This window comes from Rousettus aegyptiacus, unplaced genomic scaffold (assembly GCF_014176215.1).
Source record: "Rousettus aegyptiacus isolate mRouAeg1 unplaced genomic scaffold, mRouAeg1.p scaffold_m13_p_4, whole genome shotgun sequence".
Taxonomy (NCBI): Eukaryota; Metazoa; Chordata; class Mammalia; order Chiroptera; family Pteropodidae; genus Rousettus; species Rousettus aegyptiacus.
Genome location: NW_023416307.1, coordinates 77,545,578 through 77,564,731, shown reverse-complemented (window position 1 = coordinate 77,564,731; position 19,154 = coordinate 77,545,578). Strand labels below are relative to the sequence as shown.

The 19,154-nt window shown below is 33.2% G+C and overlaps 1 protein-coding gene across 3 annotated transcripts in view; it reads right to left on the bottom strand.

Moving 5' to 3' along the window:
- Positions 1–4,117: 4,117 nt before the first annotated feature.
- VGLL3 (vestigial like family member 3) overlaps positions 4,118–19,154 on the bottom strand; it is a 46,844-nt gene continuing 31,807 nt past the window's right edge. For all 3 annotated transcript variants that reach the window (XM_016145821.2, XM_016145822.2, XM_016145823.2), the window contains exon 4: positions 4,118–10,139. In XM_016145821.2, coding sequence (XP_016001307.1) covers positions 10,096–10,139 — 44 coding nt within the window. In that variant the 3' untranslated portion in view covers positions 4,118–10,095. The remainder of the gene's footprint in view (positions 10,140–19,154) is intronic.

The following is a 19,154-nucleotide window of genomic DNA, read 5'->3' as shown; positions in this document are numbered from 1 at the left end:
ACAAGAGCTCATCACCAAATAGAGTGTTGGCATTTTCAGATAAAACTGTCAACACAAAAAGTTATAATTATTCATTATTTTAATAAAATTTGAAGTTGACCCAAGTAGAAAAATAACCATGATTCTTCAGACCAGAACAATGCGCTCAATAAATTGATTCTGTATCCCCAAATTATGAAGATTGTTCTGCAATTATAAAATCTGTCATAACTCTGTTTGGCTCATATGAGCCATATTACTCTTGTTTGTCCTTCTAAATACCCTTCCTTTTCTGGCCATTGTCAGCTCCTCTTACCGTCTTTTTTACTTCTTTTGGCTAAAAGATTATTAAAATATGCTCACAGCAAATACATTTAGATGAACAATAACAAAAAGTTTGTGGTGTGGTGGGAGAGCAGTGTGGTGTTTTAAGATTCTTTTTTTGGTTAAATCTGAGTATGAATCCTGACTCTGTTACTTGAAGCCAAATGCCCTTGGGCAAGTGCTTACGTGATGATTTCCTCAATTTTCTAAATTGCTAAAAAATAAGATTAATAAAAACAGTAGTATTGACTTAGTGGTAAATGATTTGTATACTTTAATTCTTGTAACAACTTTGTGAAGTAGCTACCTTTAACAACTTTATTTTACAAATGAACACACTGAGATTTAAAGAGGTTAAGGAAATTGTTCAAAGACATACAGCTTCTAAGTAGCATCACTAAAACTCAAATCTCCATTTTTTTTTTATATTACTAACAGCCTCCCAAATAATGCTATCTGCATACTGCTATTTGTGAGATTCCTTAAATTCATTTATTGTTCATGATATATAGAAGACTTTTAATAAATATCAGGTCCTTTCTGTTTGTATTTATATAGTACTTTTAGTTTTCTCAAAGCAGTTTACATTTCTTATTTCATTTGATCTTCATCTGACGCATAAAAAAAAAAAAAAAAAAAAAAAAAAACAGAAAATATGAGACTGAATGTATCAACAAATTTCTAGAGGAACTGATCTGAGGACCCAGGGGGATTTCTCTCTTCATATTTACTACCTTCTTCTCACCAAACCTTCAACCTGTCAAAATCCTGTAAGAAAAGATTTATTTTTCTCTTGAGTCCTCCCTTCCTTTTTGGCTCTTGGCAGAAAAGGCATCTGAATACCGTGATGTTACAGAACCTGATAACATACACTTAGAATGATTACTCTGTGATCTTTGGGATCATCGTGGCAGAAAGGCCACTCTCAACTAGACTTTTGCTTCCCTGCAATGACAACCCTTAATGGAATCTGGCCTGCGGAGTGTCTGGCCTGTGTGCGAGGCTGGTGTCAGAACAAGTGCAAGCAAGTTCCCTGAAGCTCAGCCTTTACAACATTGTGTAACTCAAACATTCTTTCAAGGCAACACCCACCTTTTCCAGTGGGAATCTACTGAAATAATTCCTCTGGAGACAGAGTGGAAGTTGGGGGAGGGTGTGAAGTATGTGCTTTTGGAGGAGATCATAGATGGGGGAGTGAGTGGAGACAAGAAAGGGGGAGAATGACAAGCAAAGATGGAAAAAATAACCACCACTGCCATCAAAATATTCTGCTCAAGGATGAGAGAGTACACCCTACAGCTGTTAGCACTGTTCAGCATATTTTGCATATTTACATATACCAAGTATTTCCAAACAGCCTTGTGTTTGTTTTAAAATCTCACACAGAGATGTCTGGTAAAGCTGTTACTGTGGAAAGCTTATTTTGTTAGTGATGTTTACAAAACTGTTTTAAAATTTTGTATATACGTTATAAGTTGAGCAGAAGAGTCACTGTAAGTACCCACATTAGAGAGAAATCTGGATTAGTTCACTTACCCATAAGACAACATTCAGACCAAAACATCCACGTCCTAAGGCAAAGAAAGCACTTATATGGTTGGAGCTAATTTTTGAAATTATTATTTTTGGTCCAATACAAAATGAAACACAAGTAATCACCCAGTGATCCTTGGTTAGTCCTGAAGCCACTGAAGTGTGATTTTCTTAGTTGCTGTTGATTCTCATCTTTGATTTGGAAGTTTCGTTTGTGTTTTTTTGTAAGAAAAATGGTCATACTGAATAGATTTCTCATATAGCCAATTTCTTTTGGAAACCTAAGATACCACAAAACCACACATAGCCCATTTGTAAGAGATTAAGAAACTTCCAGCAGAATGCAGTTGTTTAAAGCTGTATTTTCCTTTTAGCAATCCACTAGAAAAGGATAGAGTGTCATGCTTAAAGCGGAACAGATTTTGTATTTTTTGGCACGATATTAAATTCTCTGTTGCTATATTTGGCTTCATGCAAATAGTCTCCTGTACAAGTGCAAAGCAAAGATCAATGCCGGTGTTCTTCATTCAGCCACAGCCAAACTTGGTATGGAAAGTAAAACAGTTGTGCTTGCATGTTGTTTTTAAGAAAGTCTAGCTCGTTTATTGATGAACAGAATTTTAGAATATAGGTACCTATTATACTCATTAAATGTATCAAAACATGTTTGGTTTCTGTAACAGTTTTTCCACTGCTTAACTGATAACAGATGTAATGATTCAACCTAGACAGAAATGTAAAAGCTTTACCACGTCAGTGTGGTTATGTATAGATATTTAGGCAAATGTGTATAAGGAGGTCAAATGAGATGCTTGGAGACTTAGAACATCACAGGATAGGCATATGTTCCCAAAAAAGGAAGCAAAACAATTAAATGGTAGTGATTGTCCCCAAAGAAAACACACTTCAGCCAGGAAGAATCTGCACCAGATGTCCTGCTCTCTACCCCCCTGAGTGCCTGTCTGAAATAAATACCACATAACCCTTTGGGTCCCGAGGCACTATAACCACGTAAAATGTTTGAAATAGCAACAAGAATTTCTTTTATATGCAATTATTTAAGTGAATGAATATAAATCCTACATAAATGAGCAATGCAAACATGGAACAAGCCTTACTAGTTCCAGTGATACAGTAAATCCTCCTAGATTACAAGGTTGATTAAAAAAAAAATATTGAAATCTAATAGTAACTATAGTATGATAGTAAGTGTAGTATAATAGTAGGTAGAATGGCTCCTCACAAAAATGTCTACATCTTAATCTCCAGAATCTGTGAATATGTTACTTAACATTTAATGATTTTGAAGATGTGATTAAATTAGGGACCTTAAAATTGGGAGATTACCCTGGATTATCCAGGTAGAGCCAATATAATTATGAAGGTCTTTAAACATGTAAGAGGGAGGCAAAAGAAAGAATTTAGAGCTATGCCATATAAGAAGGACTTGACCAGCAGTTGCTGGCTTTGAAGATGGCAGGAGATGGTATTAACCAAGGACTCTAGATCTTGAAAACATCAAGGAAACAGATTCTCCCTGCTTAGAGTATCCAGAAGGAAAGCAACTGGCACTTTGCTTTTAGCCCCTGAGACCAGGACAGAATGTCTGACCTACACAGCTGTAAGACAAAACATTTATGTTGTTTTAAGCCATCAAATTTGTGGTCATTTTTTACAGCACCCATAAAAACTCATAACACTAGTTTAAATACGGCAGACCATTCAGAAGCTTGTGCTAAATTATTTCACCTATAATGCTGGAGGGTCTACTGACTTCCAGGCTTTGCATTTTCACATTCAAGATTTATTTAATAAAAAAGTAGTAGACCCAAGTAGGAAAACTCTAGTTTCCTTTTAAAATATAAAGTCTTGGACTACTTTCTAGGTACACCTTTTCAATGTCAATGAATCGTCAGGAAAGTTTCCTTTGTTTTTCCATACTTCTTATAGTTAAGTTCTATATCAACAAATGTAAAAATGAAACAAAATATACCTTTCCCAAAGAGTCAATTGATAATTTTAGAAGCATGGTATTAAAAACATTTATAAGCTTCCTGTTGTGTAATTAATATAGCCTATTTCACTTGCAATTCATTATAAATACTTGTTTTATAACCCATTCTTCACTGTGACAATACAGTTTTTTAACCTAGAAATTAACTAATTAAGGAATAAGCCTATGATGTTTTAATTTCCAAAGATATCTATAAGTTGCTTAATTAAATAAGAAAACAAAGAGCTTTAGGTTAATTGTCAAGAAAAGCTACATTAAATATAAACATTAAGTTCACATTAAATTATTTATTGAAGAAATTGAAGATGACATCTGTTTTTATTACAAAGTCCTCCATTATTTTATATCATTGACACAGTTATAAGACCTGCATTTGAAAAGTGAATAGAAATATGAAAATGTCTCTTCCCCAACCCTCAAGAAAAAAAATGATTTTATAATTAGCTCGTAAAGCTAAAAGTTTTATGAATTATGTATTTTTTGTAAATCAAGAATGACAGCATAGCTAAGATTACTTTGTCCTTCCGAAAATGTAAAATTAAAATAGCATAAAATTGCTCAAAAAACTAATAAATCTGGAATTTCATTGTAGTTCAATATTGTAAGATATTTCTATCATTAGATTTGCTCACCTAATCAAGTGACAAATATAAAGTTCACCATACTATGTATTTTTGTATATAAAAGTATATCGTCTTACCTAGATTTATATGAGGAAAACAAATTAAATCCATGTTTTTCTTTCAATATATGCACTTTAAAATGACAGAGTTCACATGAAAACCTTTCCCTATATTGTATATCCAGAAAAAAATGTATGAAATAGTATTTTTAAATCAGATATAATATCCAAGATTGTAAATATCCTAAGAAATTAAATCAAGTATGTAAATAATCATTATTAATTTTTTGCCCTAGCCAGAGCATGGAAAAAATGTACACCTCTATTAGTATAAAGAGATATTAGAAAAGTTCACATCTTATCCATACACCCAAAAAGCTAAAGAATCTTGTATTCTAAGAATTATTCTTAGGCCAAAATTTAGTAGTCCTGAAACTGTTAAAAAGGAAGCTAATTATGGTGACACACCCTTTTCTAAAAATGTCATTGCTTACTTATACAATGAAACTGGCAAGTTACACTTAAATTATTATTTCTTGGAATTTTACAAGGGAATTCAAATTAATTTGGAATTTCAAGAGAACTAGTTGGATCAATTATTTGAAATTATATAAATATTTTTCAAACAAACAAAAAGCACAGTAGATGATAAAAGAAATAAGAAAATAAGATATTTTAATAATAATGACTATTTCTATACTTTAGAAAAGTATATAGGGTAAAATTCCCAGAAAGAACTAAAAGTAAAAACACTTACAGAAAAATTCGAAAGTTTGTTCTGTGACCAATCTCCATGATCAAGTTACCAAGGTAATTGACATTTTGAAGATACTGAGAATGAGGTTTCCTTGCAGGCCCTGTCCACACCTCAGTCTCTAGTCATCCACTTTCTTGTAGTTTAGATATTCATCTTTAACATTCACTACTGAATAAAACTTTAACCTAAATTTTCTAAAACAACTTTAATAATAGTTTTAATGGTTTAATACTAGATTTAAAGGGCTCTTGGGCCATGATTTTAGGAAATAAATTTCAATTTCTCTCTCAAACAAGCCTTACATTTTCTGAAAGATGTGTCTTTTATCCTGGATGAAAGAAAAGCAAAACAACAGAACAAAAGAAAACAAAGCTGTGTCCTTAAGGTCCTACATATTAAAATCAACAGGCTGATTTCAGTCTTGGTTTCAGTTTCTGCTTTCTGCTATCCTTCTGCCTTATATAAAGGTGATCAATCACAGGAATTCTAACTGCCATCAATACCCCTTTGTAACTGCAATGGTTCAACTAGACTCTTTCCATCTTCAATAACTGCCACAGTGTCAACATCTGCTTCCAATAAAGTTGTTTCTTTTTTTCTCAAGTAGAGTAAATCTGCTGACTGAGATTGTAAAGATTTGTATTTTTTTTTCTCCTGTTTTCATGCAGATTTTTTTCCACCATATTTTGCAATTTTTCCTCCAAAGCAAGTAAAAAAAAAAAATTGGATAACTTTGAAAGAGTTGTTTTTATTCCAGGTGCTAAGGAAATCCAAAATATAACTAAAAAATATAAACTTTGGTGACTTAATGAAACCGTTGCTTTAATTTTAAAGAAAATAATCCATACAGTCCTAGATGAATAAAATTTTGGAATATACAAGAAAACTCAGAGTTGGACTACATCTACTAAGAAGTTAACTTATTTTCCTTCGTAAATGGAACACCAAGATATTACAGATAATTAATAAATTTACCTTCTATCTTCAACACCCAGTGGAGGGCAAAAACTCTCTTGCAATAATTTGTTACTGAAAAGTACGTATATTGACTACTGCAGAAATGTATATAAAAATTAAGAAGAAGGGACATTTTGGGAGCTCAATTTTATGATCTACTCATTCAACCAATAGACTTTTGTGTTAGCTGTCATTTATTGAACATCTTCTATGAAACAGATAGATGATTGATTATATGTATGATTTCCAACCTTCACAGACTGACAGTTAGGTATTAGTATCCAACTCATTCACGAGACAAATAAATTAAACCCCAAATCACACACATCTAACTATGGCTAAGCTAGAATTCAGAGAATGAGCTAATGCCCAAGCCAATGCTCCTTTTCATTAATTCATTCTGTTTCTGTATTCAACTCCCAGTCAGAACTCCAACATAAATACTTTCCTTTTCCACCACTTAATGACACTGCCTCATTGACTTGAATTGGTAAATATTATATAACAAAGCAACGCTCAGTAAGGAATAGAATGCAGTTTCTTGAAATGTAATTTCTGATCACCACTTTAAACTACAGATGTAACATTAAACCATAATATATGTAAAAGCTAAATAGATTGTCATAAATTCTACATGTCTTAGAGTAGGAATGGGCAATTATTATTTGCAAAATAAACAACAAACTCCTCAAGGGTATGTTTTATGCCAGTGCCTAGAATTTTTTTTAAGTTTATTATAAAGTTAAAGAAATTAATTTCTCAATTATTTGAAATCTACTGTTTCTTACTTGCAAAATTTAGAGCAATCCTGGTCATTTTTGCTTGAGATCATCATGTAAATAATTTTAAAAGGAAAAAGAAAAATTAGAAGGAGAAGTTAGGGAGGATCATTAACCTTTTTAAGAAGAAACATTAGTTTTTAAAAAAAATTAGAGACTTTTCAAATAAATAGTGATGGACCAATAACCTGTTAGGATCTAAGTTGTCATTATTACATTGTTTCTTAGCTCATGATAGTTTAGTGGTCAAATTAGATGTCAAATAAATGAGATGATTTTCTAGAGTCTAGCTCACAAACCTTTAGAAAGCTTGAATAAAGTCTGATTTGTAAAACTGTCAAAGGTGAAGTGGTTCCAAATGAAACTAGGGAGGGAGCAGTAGCCCTCAGTAAAGCAGTTTGGAAGACTCTAAGTTAAACAGCATCATTTTGATGTGAGAAAACCAGACCAGTGAGTGACAGCATTTTAAATTTAAATTCAGAATATCATTGCTAAATTACAACTCACCCTCCTTCATAACTTCTGGTGGTAACAGCAATATGACCACAACAAGGGGCTGCCAGACAATTATAGAGAGACAGGCACTCACTCTCTTTTGACTTAGATTTTGATCCACTCCTTGTATATGCAAGGATCTAACCCTTCCATTATGCCAACAATGCCCAGGCCTGTTCTCAGCAGGAGAGTCCACTTATAAATCTTTACTGTGTATAGCAGAATTCAAGTTCCCAAATTTTCTTGGGCCACCAGAGTAAAGGAATATACTATCCTATAGTTACCAAGAGTAGCACAGAGCAGTCTCAAATCAGGGTAAAGCTATCTAATCATCTGTTCTCTCCTTCAATTCAATCCAGTGGAGAATAAGGAAAGGAGCAGAGAGTTGATACTTTTCTTCTCGTAACTGGGGAAATACAATTGAATGATCTGAATGAGTTGGAATAAAACACCATTCTAAGAGAAACTGCAAAGGAGGTTAATAGGTGACAAGGGAAGATGAGAAAACATATAATCCCCAGTGAGTCATCCCATGGAAACCTCCAAATACTTGTTTTCAAAAACTCAGGAGGACACAAGATGAAACCAATTTTATAGACTCGTTCAGCTCTGTGCTTCACAGATTTGGGTAAATTACAAACAATTGTTTCAAATCAAATTGTAAATCAAAACGTGAATAATTTAACTAAGGCAGGCCCTAGAAATTTAAGTTGATATCATTAGTAAAGGGAAGAAGACACCTTAACTTTGGACCTCACATTAGGTACAAATGGGTATATTATGTTAAGGAGAGTCTGGTTAAGAAGAAGTAATGTATGGTGTGATGAGAATACAATGAGACAGTATATAGATTTATAACTCATGCGATGTACCAGGAAAGAAAACTAGTACATAAAGTAGAGTTAAGGGAAATATTTGAAAGTTATTTATGAGAACTCTGACTAGCTAAGTGGAGGTCATGCTGTTCTTATGTCTAAAATGTTCACATACATGATATACACAATTTAAGATGGAAAGTGGTATTTCACTAAATGGTGTAATTCACATGGCTGAGGACAGGGATGAAAAAAATTCGAGAAAGTTTCTTATCAAATGAAACTTCTATATAACATTAACTTTTTAACATGACCCATTTCTGAAAGCAGTTGAAAGAAAAATGTACTTTGCCTTAAAAGTCCTTAAAATATCATTAACCGCTACTTTCATAATTCTAACCATTTCCTAACAGGGTCTCAATAATAATTGCAACTTTGCCTTATTTAGACTCTGAAGGCCATGTCAAGTTGAATCTGGGGCCTTTAATAATAAATTTCAGATAATAAACTATAGATTCATTAATCTAATTTTAGTAATCATGGCATAAATCCAAATTTAAATTTCATTTTTTCCTAATTTTTTTCCTTAAAAAGAATTAAATCAACTAAAACCAGATTTAAACAAACAAAAAAAACTTGTAAAAATCTATGTTTAAAATAGTATATATACAATATATTAGTTTTCAAATTACAATGAAAGCTAACATTATTAGAAACAGCCATTGAAACAAAGGCTTTGTGATGCATCTAGTACCTTCCCAAATATTATCACTTCAAACTATTTCCAGGAAAAAAAAAATCCACTTAAAATGTGACCTTAAAAATAGCCATGAATGAATAATTAGGAACATGTGAAAGAAGTCACTGGCACTCAAAGGTAACATGGTTAAATATTTTTTTTCCAAGAGTTGGATAAAGCTCTGGTCTTATTTATCAAAGTTGGATGGATGAGAAAAAAAATTATATACTCTTAGCAAATTGTCCATCTGATTGAAAGTTGATGCAAGACTTCCTTAATCAACCTCTTTGGGAGAAATCAAAGTAATGAAATATTCTTTCTTTACTGTGGTCATTAAAACTTCCTTTTCAAGCTATTCATATGACCCAAAGCTAAGTAAGCTAGCATGGAATTAAATCTTCACTGAGATTTAATGTAATACAATATTATATTGGCTTGGCTATGGTGCTATTTTTATAAAAAAGAGAAAGTATCAAACACTTGAGGTAACCTAGAAAGCACAGAGCATATCACAGACATCTTAAAGACAAGCATTTTAAACATTTTGCCAGTGCTTCTCTGAGAGCAAGTTCTTTAAACAGAACTTAACAATGTTTACAATATTTAAAAACACACATCCCTCAAAAATACTCCATTGATGCTAAATCAAACTTCTGTATTTCTACAAAAATAGATGCACCTAGAGCTACAAAATTGTATTCCTGAAAGAATGAGCATTTTCATTTGTGGTTCATCTTTTCCTGACAAAGTGGTTGGTTAAAAAAAAAAAATCAAAATGAAAAATTAAACCATGTATTGATAAAAGCAAGACGAAAAAAAAAAAAAAAAGAAAGTTGCACAGTTGGCAAAGGCTCAGATGAGGGAAAACAAAAAACAAAAAAAAAACAAAAATGCTTTTCTTCAATGTCTAAGACCCACTCTTCTTTCTCAAGAAAACGTTCCAAACCACAGTCAGCTAGCTGACACTTCTTCTTCTTCTTCCATGTCTATTGTGTCCCATCACAAAATGGAAAATCCTGGCAGCATCTTTTTCAGTGGGCTCGTGGATTCACACTCCAACCTGACTTGCTAATACTGTGTTTCAGTACCATGGCGATTCCTTGCTCTTGTCTTGATGCTGTAGACCTTGAAAAGATGACAACGAGAAAAACAAAAAGCATTAATATATGTAACCCTTAAAAAAATGGGCATAATCTACACCGGATACAGAAACCAAAAGGGCATCTAGGCAACCATGAGGTATGGCCTAAAAGACCAGCCGATCTTAAAGGAAAGAAAGTCTGTGCTTGAGCTTATAGTTTCAAAAAGCCAACCAACACAGTAAGCGACAAAAACTAGAGTATGCTATTTCTACAGTACAAATTCTTTACTGTGGTTTTTATTTCCTTGGAGTATGAGTGAATGATAACTAAAAATAAAATAAATAATAAAATAAATAAAATAAAATAAAAAACTTCTATTTCTAATTTCAAAAGGAGCTATATTGGGAGAAAACAATGTAACCAATATTTGGAGCATTTTGGCGGTACTTCAGTTAATACTTTTCAGCAACAAAGATGATACTTTTCTGACTAAAGTGAATAAATTCTAGTGGTACTTTGAAATTTATTCTATTTTGAAATTGCTATAAATTATGGTGAGCAATTAGATATGCTTAAAAACTGATTAGTATTGTTATTAATACAGATATAGCTGGTCCACGGAAAACAACAAAAATCGATATTCTATTTATAAATTTACTTATTTTTTAATCACATCTTCGTCCAGAAAATATTTAAAATGGTTTATAAAAAAACTATACTTCCTAGCAAAAATAAATAAATAAATAAAATTTATAGGTACATTTAAAAGAATAGTAACAAAAGGAAAATATGTAAACATGTATGAATTCTGACTCAAAGCTAAAATGATTAGGAAGATGATTATAAAAGAGGAAACATTAAAAATGTGGCTCTGATTTGGTTCTAATACAGTTAATTGACTAATTCTGATATGGGCAATTAGCATAGCTCCTTCAGCCTACACCCTCTTCAAGTCACTTTCTTCAGTTTCCTTTATTTTTGTCCTAAGGCATAATTGTTTGGAAGAGTAAAGACTCAGAATAACGGCTGCTCTTAAATTGTTTAAAACCAAATACCAAAACATGAAGGTAAGGCTATTAAATAAGTGGGTAGAAATGCAGCCTGATTGCTATTATGGGGGTGCTAGGATTGCAGGCTGTCTTCTTGATCTTTGATCTAAAACTGTTGTAAGTCTGGGCTGGATGTCAGAAATACAATAGTTAAATGAGCCAGTATGGTTTTAAACTGTAATAGTTACTAAAACAGCTGTAGTGATTTCATTTTTTGTCCCTCCAACTTGTCAAAAATTTTTATAAAACTGTGGGTATCATTACAAAACAGACACAATTAGTCGTTGATGGGAGACATTAAGACAATCTACGAAACACTAAACAAAGGGAGAGAAAATAAATAGGAGGTAAAGAAGTAACTCACAGAACCACAACTGACTAGTCTCTACAGCATTTGTGTGCTGGAAGAAGCAACTCTTCCTAAAGAAAGATTAGTTCCATCTTACTATTTTTTTTTTCTCATGTGTACTAGTATTATGTTTAGATAAAATCAATAGTTTTCCTTCACCATTCCAAAAGAAGAGGAGGAGGAGAAAGGAGAAAGAAGGGGAAGAAGAAGAAATAAAAGGGTTTGGTGTATACCAATTTACTCTAAGTTTGCTTTATTCATTTTCAAGTGATTGTGTAGTTAGAATAATTTACAACCTAAAAGAGTCTGTGTTGGGTGACTCTTATAATCTAAACCACCTTAACTGACAATCTGCTGGCTGCATAAATATTTTTTTCATTATTAAAATGTCTCATCTTCTATATGACTCAGCATTTTCACACTTGAAAACTACATTAATCTATATAATGTCAGCACTGCAAGTCATGAATAGTGTTGGAATCATCATGTGGTTTGAGTGTCTTTTTCTCTTTAAATAAAGGCAATCCTTAGTTTGCTTTGCAAAGACATGTGATTCCTTCAAATTGTGTTAGTCTTTTTCTGAGGACAAGAGTTGAATTACTTAACATAGTCCTAAATTTTCCAACCAGAAAAACAAAAGTCATTTTCTCATTATAACTTCATCTCTTCAATTTTTTGTTTGTTTCCAAGTCTTTATATTACTCCAATGCAAACCTTAAAACAATCAATTCCCCTATGGCCTGAAAGGCATTAAATATTTAATGTGGTCCTTGTGGTTTAACTCTTTCTTGATAAAGACACATAAGTCAAACATTAGCTTTAATTTTCAGGTATTCATACCTGTAAGTTTCAAAATAAGCTAAGTAAAGCATAAGAAAATGAACAACCACAAGGAAAGACCCTGCTACTAATAAGTTGCAAGGAAAAAGTAGGGCTGATTTTTCTTATTTGACAGTTGAAGAAGATAGATCAGAATATTTAAGAGTCACCAGTACATTAGTTTTTCCAACAAGGGTTAAAGGGGACAAAATCAAAAGTCCATGACTCTTATGTATGAGACTTCCCTAAATTTCCTTACCAGAACATAAAATTCACCCCTATAATTTTGTTCCTATTCTGGCTTTTTATTGATTGATTGATTGATTGTCTTCTCATTTCTTAAACTTATGTGAATAAGTTCATAACAAAACCTGAAGTTTTCCCGGTGGCTATTTAAAATCGCCATATTTATCTTCTTGATATTAGTGATTCAATTTTGGTTTTATTTAGTCCATGAGACTGTCAATAGAAAAAAAAAAAAAAACATCAATTAATGATGTTAGTGAACATTTTCTTAAGGGCCAAATATGCCAGTCACTGTACTCAGTGCTTTACATGAAATATCTCATTTAATGTCCCCCATATGCTACAATTATATCCATCCTACAAATGAGAAAATTGAGACTAAGAGAAGTTAAGCAACTGTCAAGCAGTAGAGCTAGGATTGAAAACAAAGTAGTCTGATGTCAGCATCGATGATCTTAAACAAAATGCATATGGCTAGAGAGGTTATAGGCTGTGTCACTAGCCTATATTTTCTAACTCCCCAAGTCAAAATTCTTTGATAAAATCAATTTAAGGAAATGTGAATGCATTTTTATATTCTTTTTGCACTGTTTAGAAACACCTTGATGTAACAGAATATCAGGCTTAACAAAAAAGCTCTTAGTGATTTTTTTTTTTAAACTATACATCTGCAATGTTCTTCCTAACACAGTAAATGATTACACAATAGTTTGTTATACTTTGGATGAAGACTACTTACTTTGATCATGTAATAGCATATGCTGTATTAACTGATGTGTTTTTTGATACATAGCCATCCCTCCTTGCCTTCCAACCCCCCATTCCCATCCCCGCCACAAACCTCCCCAATGTGCACACTGAAGACACAGGATAGCCATTTGGCCTATGAGGTGGTTTGTCATAAATAGACCCAAGAACAAAGACATCACATTGTTGGCTTTGGAGTCTAAGAGTCTGGGATTTAATTAGGAAGAAAACCTAAAAAGAAATATCAGCACACAGACCCAGTCTCTCACTTCAACTCTACCACCACTCCACCTGACCACCATAAAAAAAAAAAAAAAGGAAAAACACAAAGGAAGCATGAACATAGAAAAGAAATTTAGGATAATTAGAGGAGAAGTCTTGGTCAAGGAAAATCATAATATGATTTCCTTTTAAAATTTGAAAAACCTGTCTTAATAACAAGGTACCATAACTCATTTCCTCATTTTCTAGCTGAGATTTTGGGGAAACAACAGCTTCATAGCTTTCCCTTTTGCCAAGGGTTCTGGGAATAAGAAAGTAGAGATTGCAATAGAGTATGTTTAAGCATGAAAATCATGGAGACTTCCTTCTTCCTAGTTTCTCTTAACTCCTAAGTGTCTTCTGAAAAGATCTTAAAGTCCCCATGGGTCCCCCAAGTAGGGTACATAAATTAGCTTAGAGAGAATTCTGATGGGCCTGCTAGCATATCCTGAATAGCTATGATGTGGGGACCCCCAGACAGATGAAATGGGATGGGCCATACCACTTGAGAATCGTGGAGGGGTCACAAATACTAGGAAGCTAAGCTCAAGTTAAATAGGTCATTATCAGGGGACCACTATATGGAGAATGCAGGAGAGGCAGAGTAGGAGGAGGAAATATGTTTGGAAACAAAGGCCAGGGTAGGATTGAAGTGACGAGACCAGATGGCAACTTTTTAATTCACAATTTTTTTGATGTGACTAACTCTAGGAGTACAGAGATGAGCCTAGAAAGAAACTTATGGAAGAATCTGAGAAGTTTCATCTCAAAATGGGAAATGGTTTTAAACTGAGCGCAATGGGTATATCATTGGGTTGAGCTAGGAATACTCAGAATTGTTGAGGCTAAGTTTCCTGCCATTGAAATAAATAATAAATTGGGCTACTGAAAAATTTACACTCTGGAACATCTGAGTTTTGGGAACGGTCTGATTGTCAACATCATATCCACCAGAAAAGCATGTCCTATTTTTAAGGAAGCATAATCACTTGACAACACCATTGACTATAGCTCTTAAGTTGAATATGCTTCCAATTAATTTTATTGCTAGAGATAAAAAAGGTAATGTGGTTACCGTACACTGGGGAACATGCTGTTGTTGATAAAAAGAGAAGAATAATAGTAACATAAAACCTGTAAGTTAGGTAGAATGTTTTATAACCTAAAAGTAAAGAAAGTATCTAAATGAATAAATATAAACTTTTCATTTCATCGATATTATCTAGAAACCTTTTTGAATCATAATGCTTATTTTAGACTAAAGAAGCTGGTAGCTTATTACTACATTAAAAAAAATTAATTCCCTGCTTTATCCCTGATTTAATAAAGGTAAGCCATATTCATTACAAATATAAATATATACAACCCTGTGTTCTATGCTGTATCAGAATATCCAACCTTCATCAACATCTTGACCTCGAACATTGACACACTAGAAATGATCACAAAGTGATGTTAGAGACATTCATATAATCCTCTCTTACATTATAAAATCATCACTGATAATGATCATACAACTGCATTTGTCTGTTGGTTTAAATGCTAGTTAAGAATTTCTAAATAAGATCTTCATGGGGGTAGCACCTTAACACTAACATGGGGGGAGAAAATTAGAGCTTGAACAATTTTAGGAGCTAGAACTATTTTGGCAACTATGATTTCATTTCAAGTGATTATCAAGACAAATTATATTTAACCACCATGGAGACCTCCCTTATTCTTTTCTAAAATACCTTTTTAAAATTTCAAAACATCATAGATTTCTTATTTAAAAATCAAGTTATGAGGAATTCAGAAAGTTAAAGTTCTACATAATATCTCCTGTCATCACTCAACTTTCTGAGTACACTTCGGGCGTGCATACCTACGCACACCATTACTTCTATTGCACAACACCATGTTTATTTCACCAGCAATATTATCTTAGAAAATCATTCTTTATTCATATATGTAGATCAGACCTTTTGGAAGCTTGCACAACCACCATTTTACCCTTTACCTTTAATTTCCAGTTCTCTACAGATGTACATCCCTTTGATATACACACTTACAGTGCACAAATGTACGTGTTACTTATGTGACTATTTTGGTAGATAAGACAAATTCCTAAAAATATTTTGCATAATTTCTTAACCCAAGCATTTATGCACGTTTATACATTTACATTTACATATTTCATTGTGAAAACTCTTTCAGAAAGTTTGTACCAATATTCATAATTTTTTAGTATTTATTATTATTTAATGCAGATTAAAAGTATCTAATTGTTTCAATGTTCATTTCTTTCAGTATTAATGAAGTTGAACATTATGTGACGGCATTTCTTCCTCTGTGTTTTATCTTTGGCCAGTTTTCTATGCTTTTAGGAAAGTAATTCTCCCATTGATTTTTAACTGCTTTTTGTATATTAAGTATATTAACATTTTTTTCTCATATATCACAAACAGTTTTCCCATGGTAATGAGTACTAAGGGCACCTCCATACTTAGGAATTAAATGTTGAACATAATTTTTTTAAAGTCATCCCAAATAAGATGGATTCTTGAACCAGAACAAAGATTAAATTAATTATACACCTGAATTACAATTACCCTTATCATTACAACTCTTACACAGTGAAGCAATAGTAAAAAATTCCTAACTATGACAGCATAATGATTTATTAGCAAAGGGTTTTTTTTTTTTTCCTGTATATGAAGATGTTTCTTTGAGGCACATTTAGAATTGACTTAAAAACTCCATGTGGCAGTACTGTCAGAAACAATGAGGTGAAAACTGTCTGAACTTGTCAAAATATCTTAAATTCAGATTCAAAAGAGGAGTAGAAATGTAAAACCCTCAGAAGTGACATTACTAGTAGACCATAATTTACTAAGTTATTGTAAGAAGCCCACCACCTGCACACCTGAGGCAAACACTGCAGGTGACAAGCAGTTTAGTGCCCAGGTGTTTCCTGCTGCTCCTGTTTTTCCAGACCCAGACAGCAAGCCACCTTAGTCTGTCTGCACTCACAGAACTTTCCTCCTCCAAAAACCACAAACCCTCCCATGCACAGAATCTTCAGCCTTTGCCTTTAGCGACATCCATTTCTTTAGACTTGTGCCTGTTAAAATGCCTCGCTGGAAGGGAATCCGGCAAGTACTTTGAGCCTCAATATATGGAGTAACAAATCTGAATCAGTCATTTTAAAACTGACCATGTGGGCAAATATAAAATATGAATCACAGAGTTAGGCAGTTTTTGATCACAGTGGTAATTTACCATGCTCAAAATTTAAATGTCAATGTGGTAACTTCTTTGGTGAGAGAATCTGGGGACCAAGAGGTGCACTATGGAATGTAGACACTGCTCACCAACTCAGTGACTTCAATTTCAAAAGCAGATATAAAGAGACTATGAAGACAGAGACAAAGAATAAAGCAAAAAGGGATTGGGGTAGAGTGAAATGGAACACCCTCTGTAATTTCTTCTACAGATTTTCTCCCAGAACTGGAGAGAAACAAATCCAAAAAAAAAAAAAAAAAAGCTTGGATCACTTATTGTAACTGAAACCACAAGTTATAGTACTCTCAAGAGATTCTAACTATCCAGACATCTGTTGGATAACAAATGCAGCCAAACATGCATCTTTAAAGAGGTTTCTAGGTTATGCAGTGACAGCTTTATGATCCAGAAAGTAGATAATCCAACCAGAGGAAGAGCTAATCAGGATCCATTGCTTACCCACAGAAACATAATTAGGGACACAACACTAACACAGGAAACACTGTACCTGGGAGTACAAATTATATAAAGATACAAAAATTTGATAAATTACTTTAGAACTGCAGAAATACAAATCTCTGTTTATGCCCACTTGGTTTAAGTAATCAATCTCTCTGTTAAATCAAAACATATTGGAAAATATTCAGTAAGAATGAGATATGTTGCATATACATCAATTCAACATTGACATCAGTAATTTTTATCTCACTTATATGTGCCATGAACACAAGTTTTCTCTCTGACATTTTCCAGACAAGTCTGTTTAATACAAGAAAACATAAATAGAACTTCAATGATCATGAAGATGCTAAGTATCATCTGATACTGCTTGAACAAAGCAACCACGAAAATAAGTATTATGACACATGCTTGTGGTCGACAAAAATTATGAAGTGAAATCTCCACTACATCAGGCTGCATCCAAATGAAAAATGGCATATTTTGCCTCTCATTGGTCTCTTGCAAGACTCTTTTTGGTCATCTTTTTGCCAAGGAATTTAGAACATGTTGGCCACAGACAACTGTTTGTGAAATCTTATATTTTTGATAAATAAAACAATAAGAGTGAGGCAGCCTGAAAGAGAATAAAGAGAATCTATAAATTCCAAAGGCCATACAGAATTGTATATAATTTTTATACTTGTTTGAAAGCTAATGTTAAATTAGGGTCAAGTTCTAAAACAGGTTTCTTCTTTTCAGCTGTTTCTTTTAAATGTGTCCTTATATGTGATATGAGAAATAGCAAAGTATTGATGAAAAGATAATTAATTTGCTGATACAAAAGACACTGACCTCTGAAATGTTTTTAATACTTTAAAAACAGGTCTTTTAATGCTTTGAGTGATTCTCCTTCGGAGTCACACTAGAATTACTCAGGTTTTTTTCAATCTCTGTAGCAGGGGTCCCCAACCCACGGGCCATGGACCAGTACCAGATCACGTCCTGTTAGGAACCAGGCCGCACAAGTGGAGGTGAGTGGCGGCAAGTACGTGAAGCTTTATCTGTATTTACAGCCGCTTCCTCGCACCAGCATCACCATCTCAGCTTCACCTCAGGCATTAGACTCTAATAGGAGCACCGGTCCCTGGTGGCAAAAACGGCTGGGGACTGCTGTTCTAAATCGTCCCTCTCAGGTGAGCACATAAATCTCTCTTGGGAAGACATGATATTTTGAAAAAGTCCCCAATCACAACCACATCTAGTTGATGACAACTCCTTTAAGAAACAATCAAAAAATGACGACATTGCCCAATTTTGCTTGCGATTTTTAAGAAAACATTTCAGAACAAAAGAGATACTACCTAGTTTATATAGCTATCCATAAAAATGTGTTCATAAAGTTAATACTCAAATGGAAAATGAATCAGTTTTAGTTCACAACTTTTAAAAATTAGCATGTATTAATTGAGTTTTGGTAAGTTTAATTATATGCATAATCTAACTTCCTTGTCCTGCACATAAACATTTTTTTTTGGATCTTTATGAATGACAAGAACAAACATCTCCTCAAAACATAAGCAATGGGATACGATGTGTATAAATACATATATATTTTTAGTACCCTTTCATTCCACATGGCAGTTCTATACAGAGAAAACTACATTTAAAAATGTCTTGAAGTTGTACATCCTGATAACTCTTAATCCTTTATCTTTATTCTTTATTTCACATCTCCTATTGTCTGCCCAACAAATAAAAAGTGCCCAGTTTTCATTGTAAGGCCAATATTAGCAAATACCACTACTGGGAAAATTAGTTCCAACAAATATCACAGGTATTCTTCAAGAATATAAATGGATTAAGTTAGATACAGTCAGAAAAT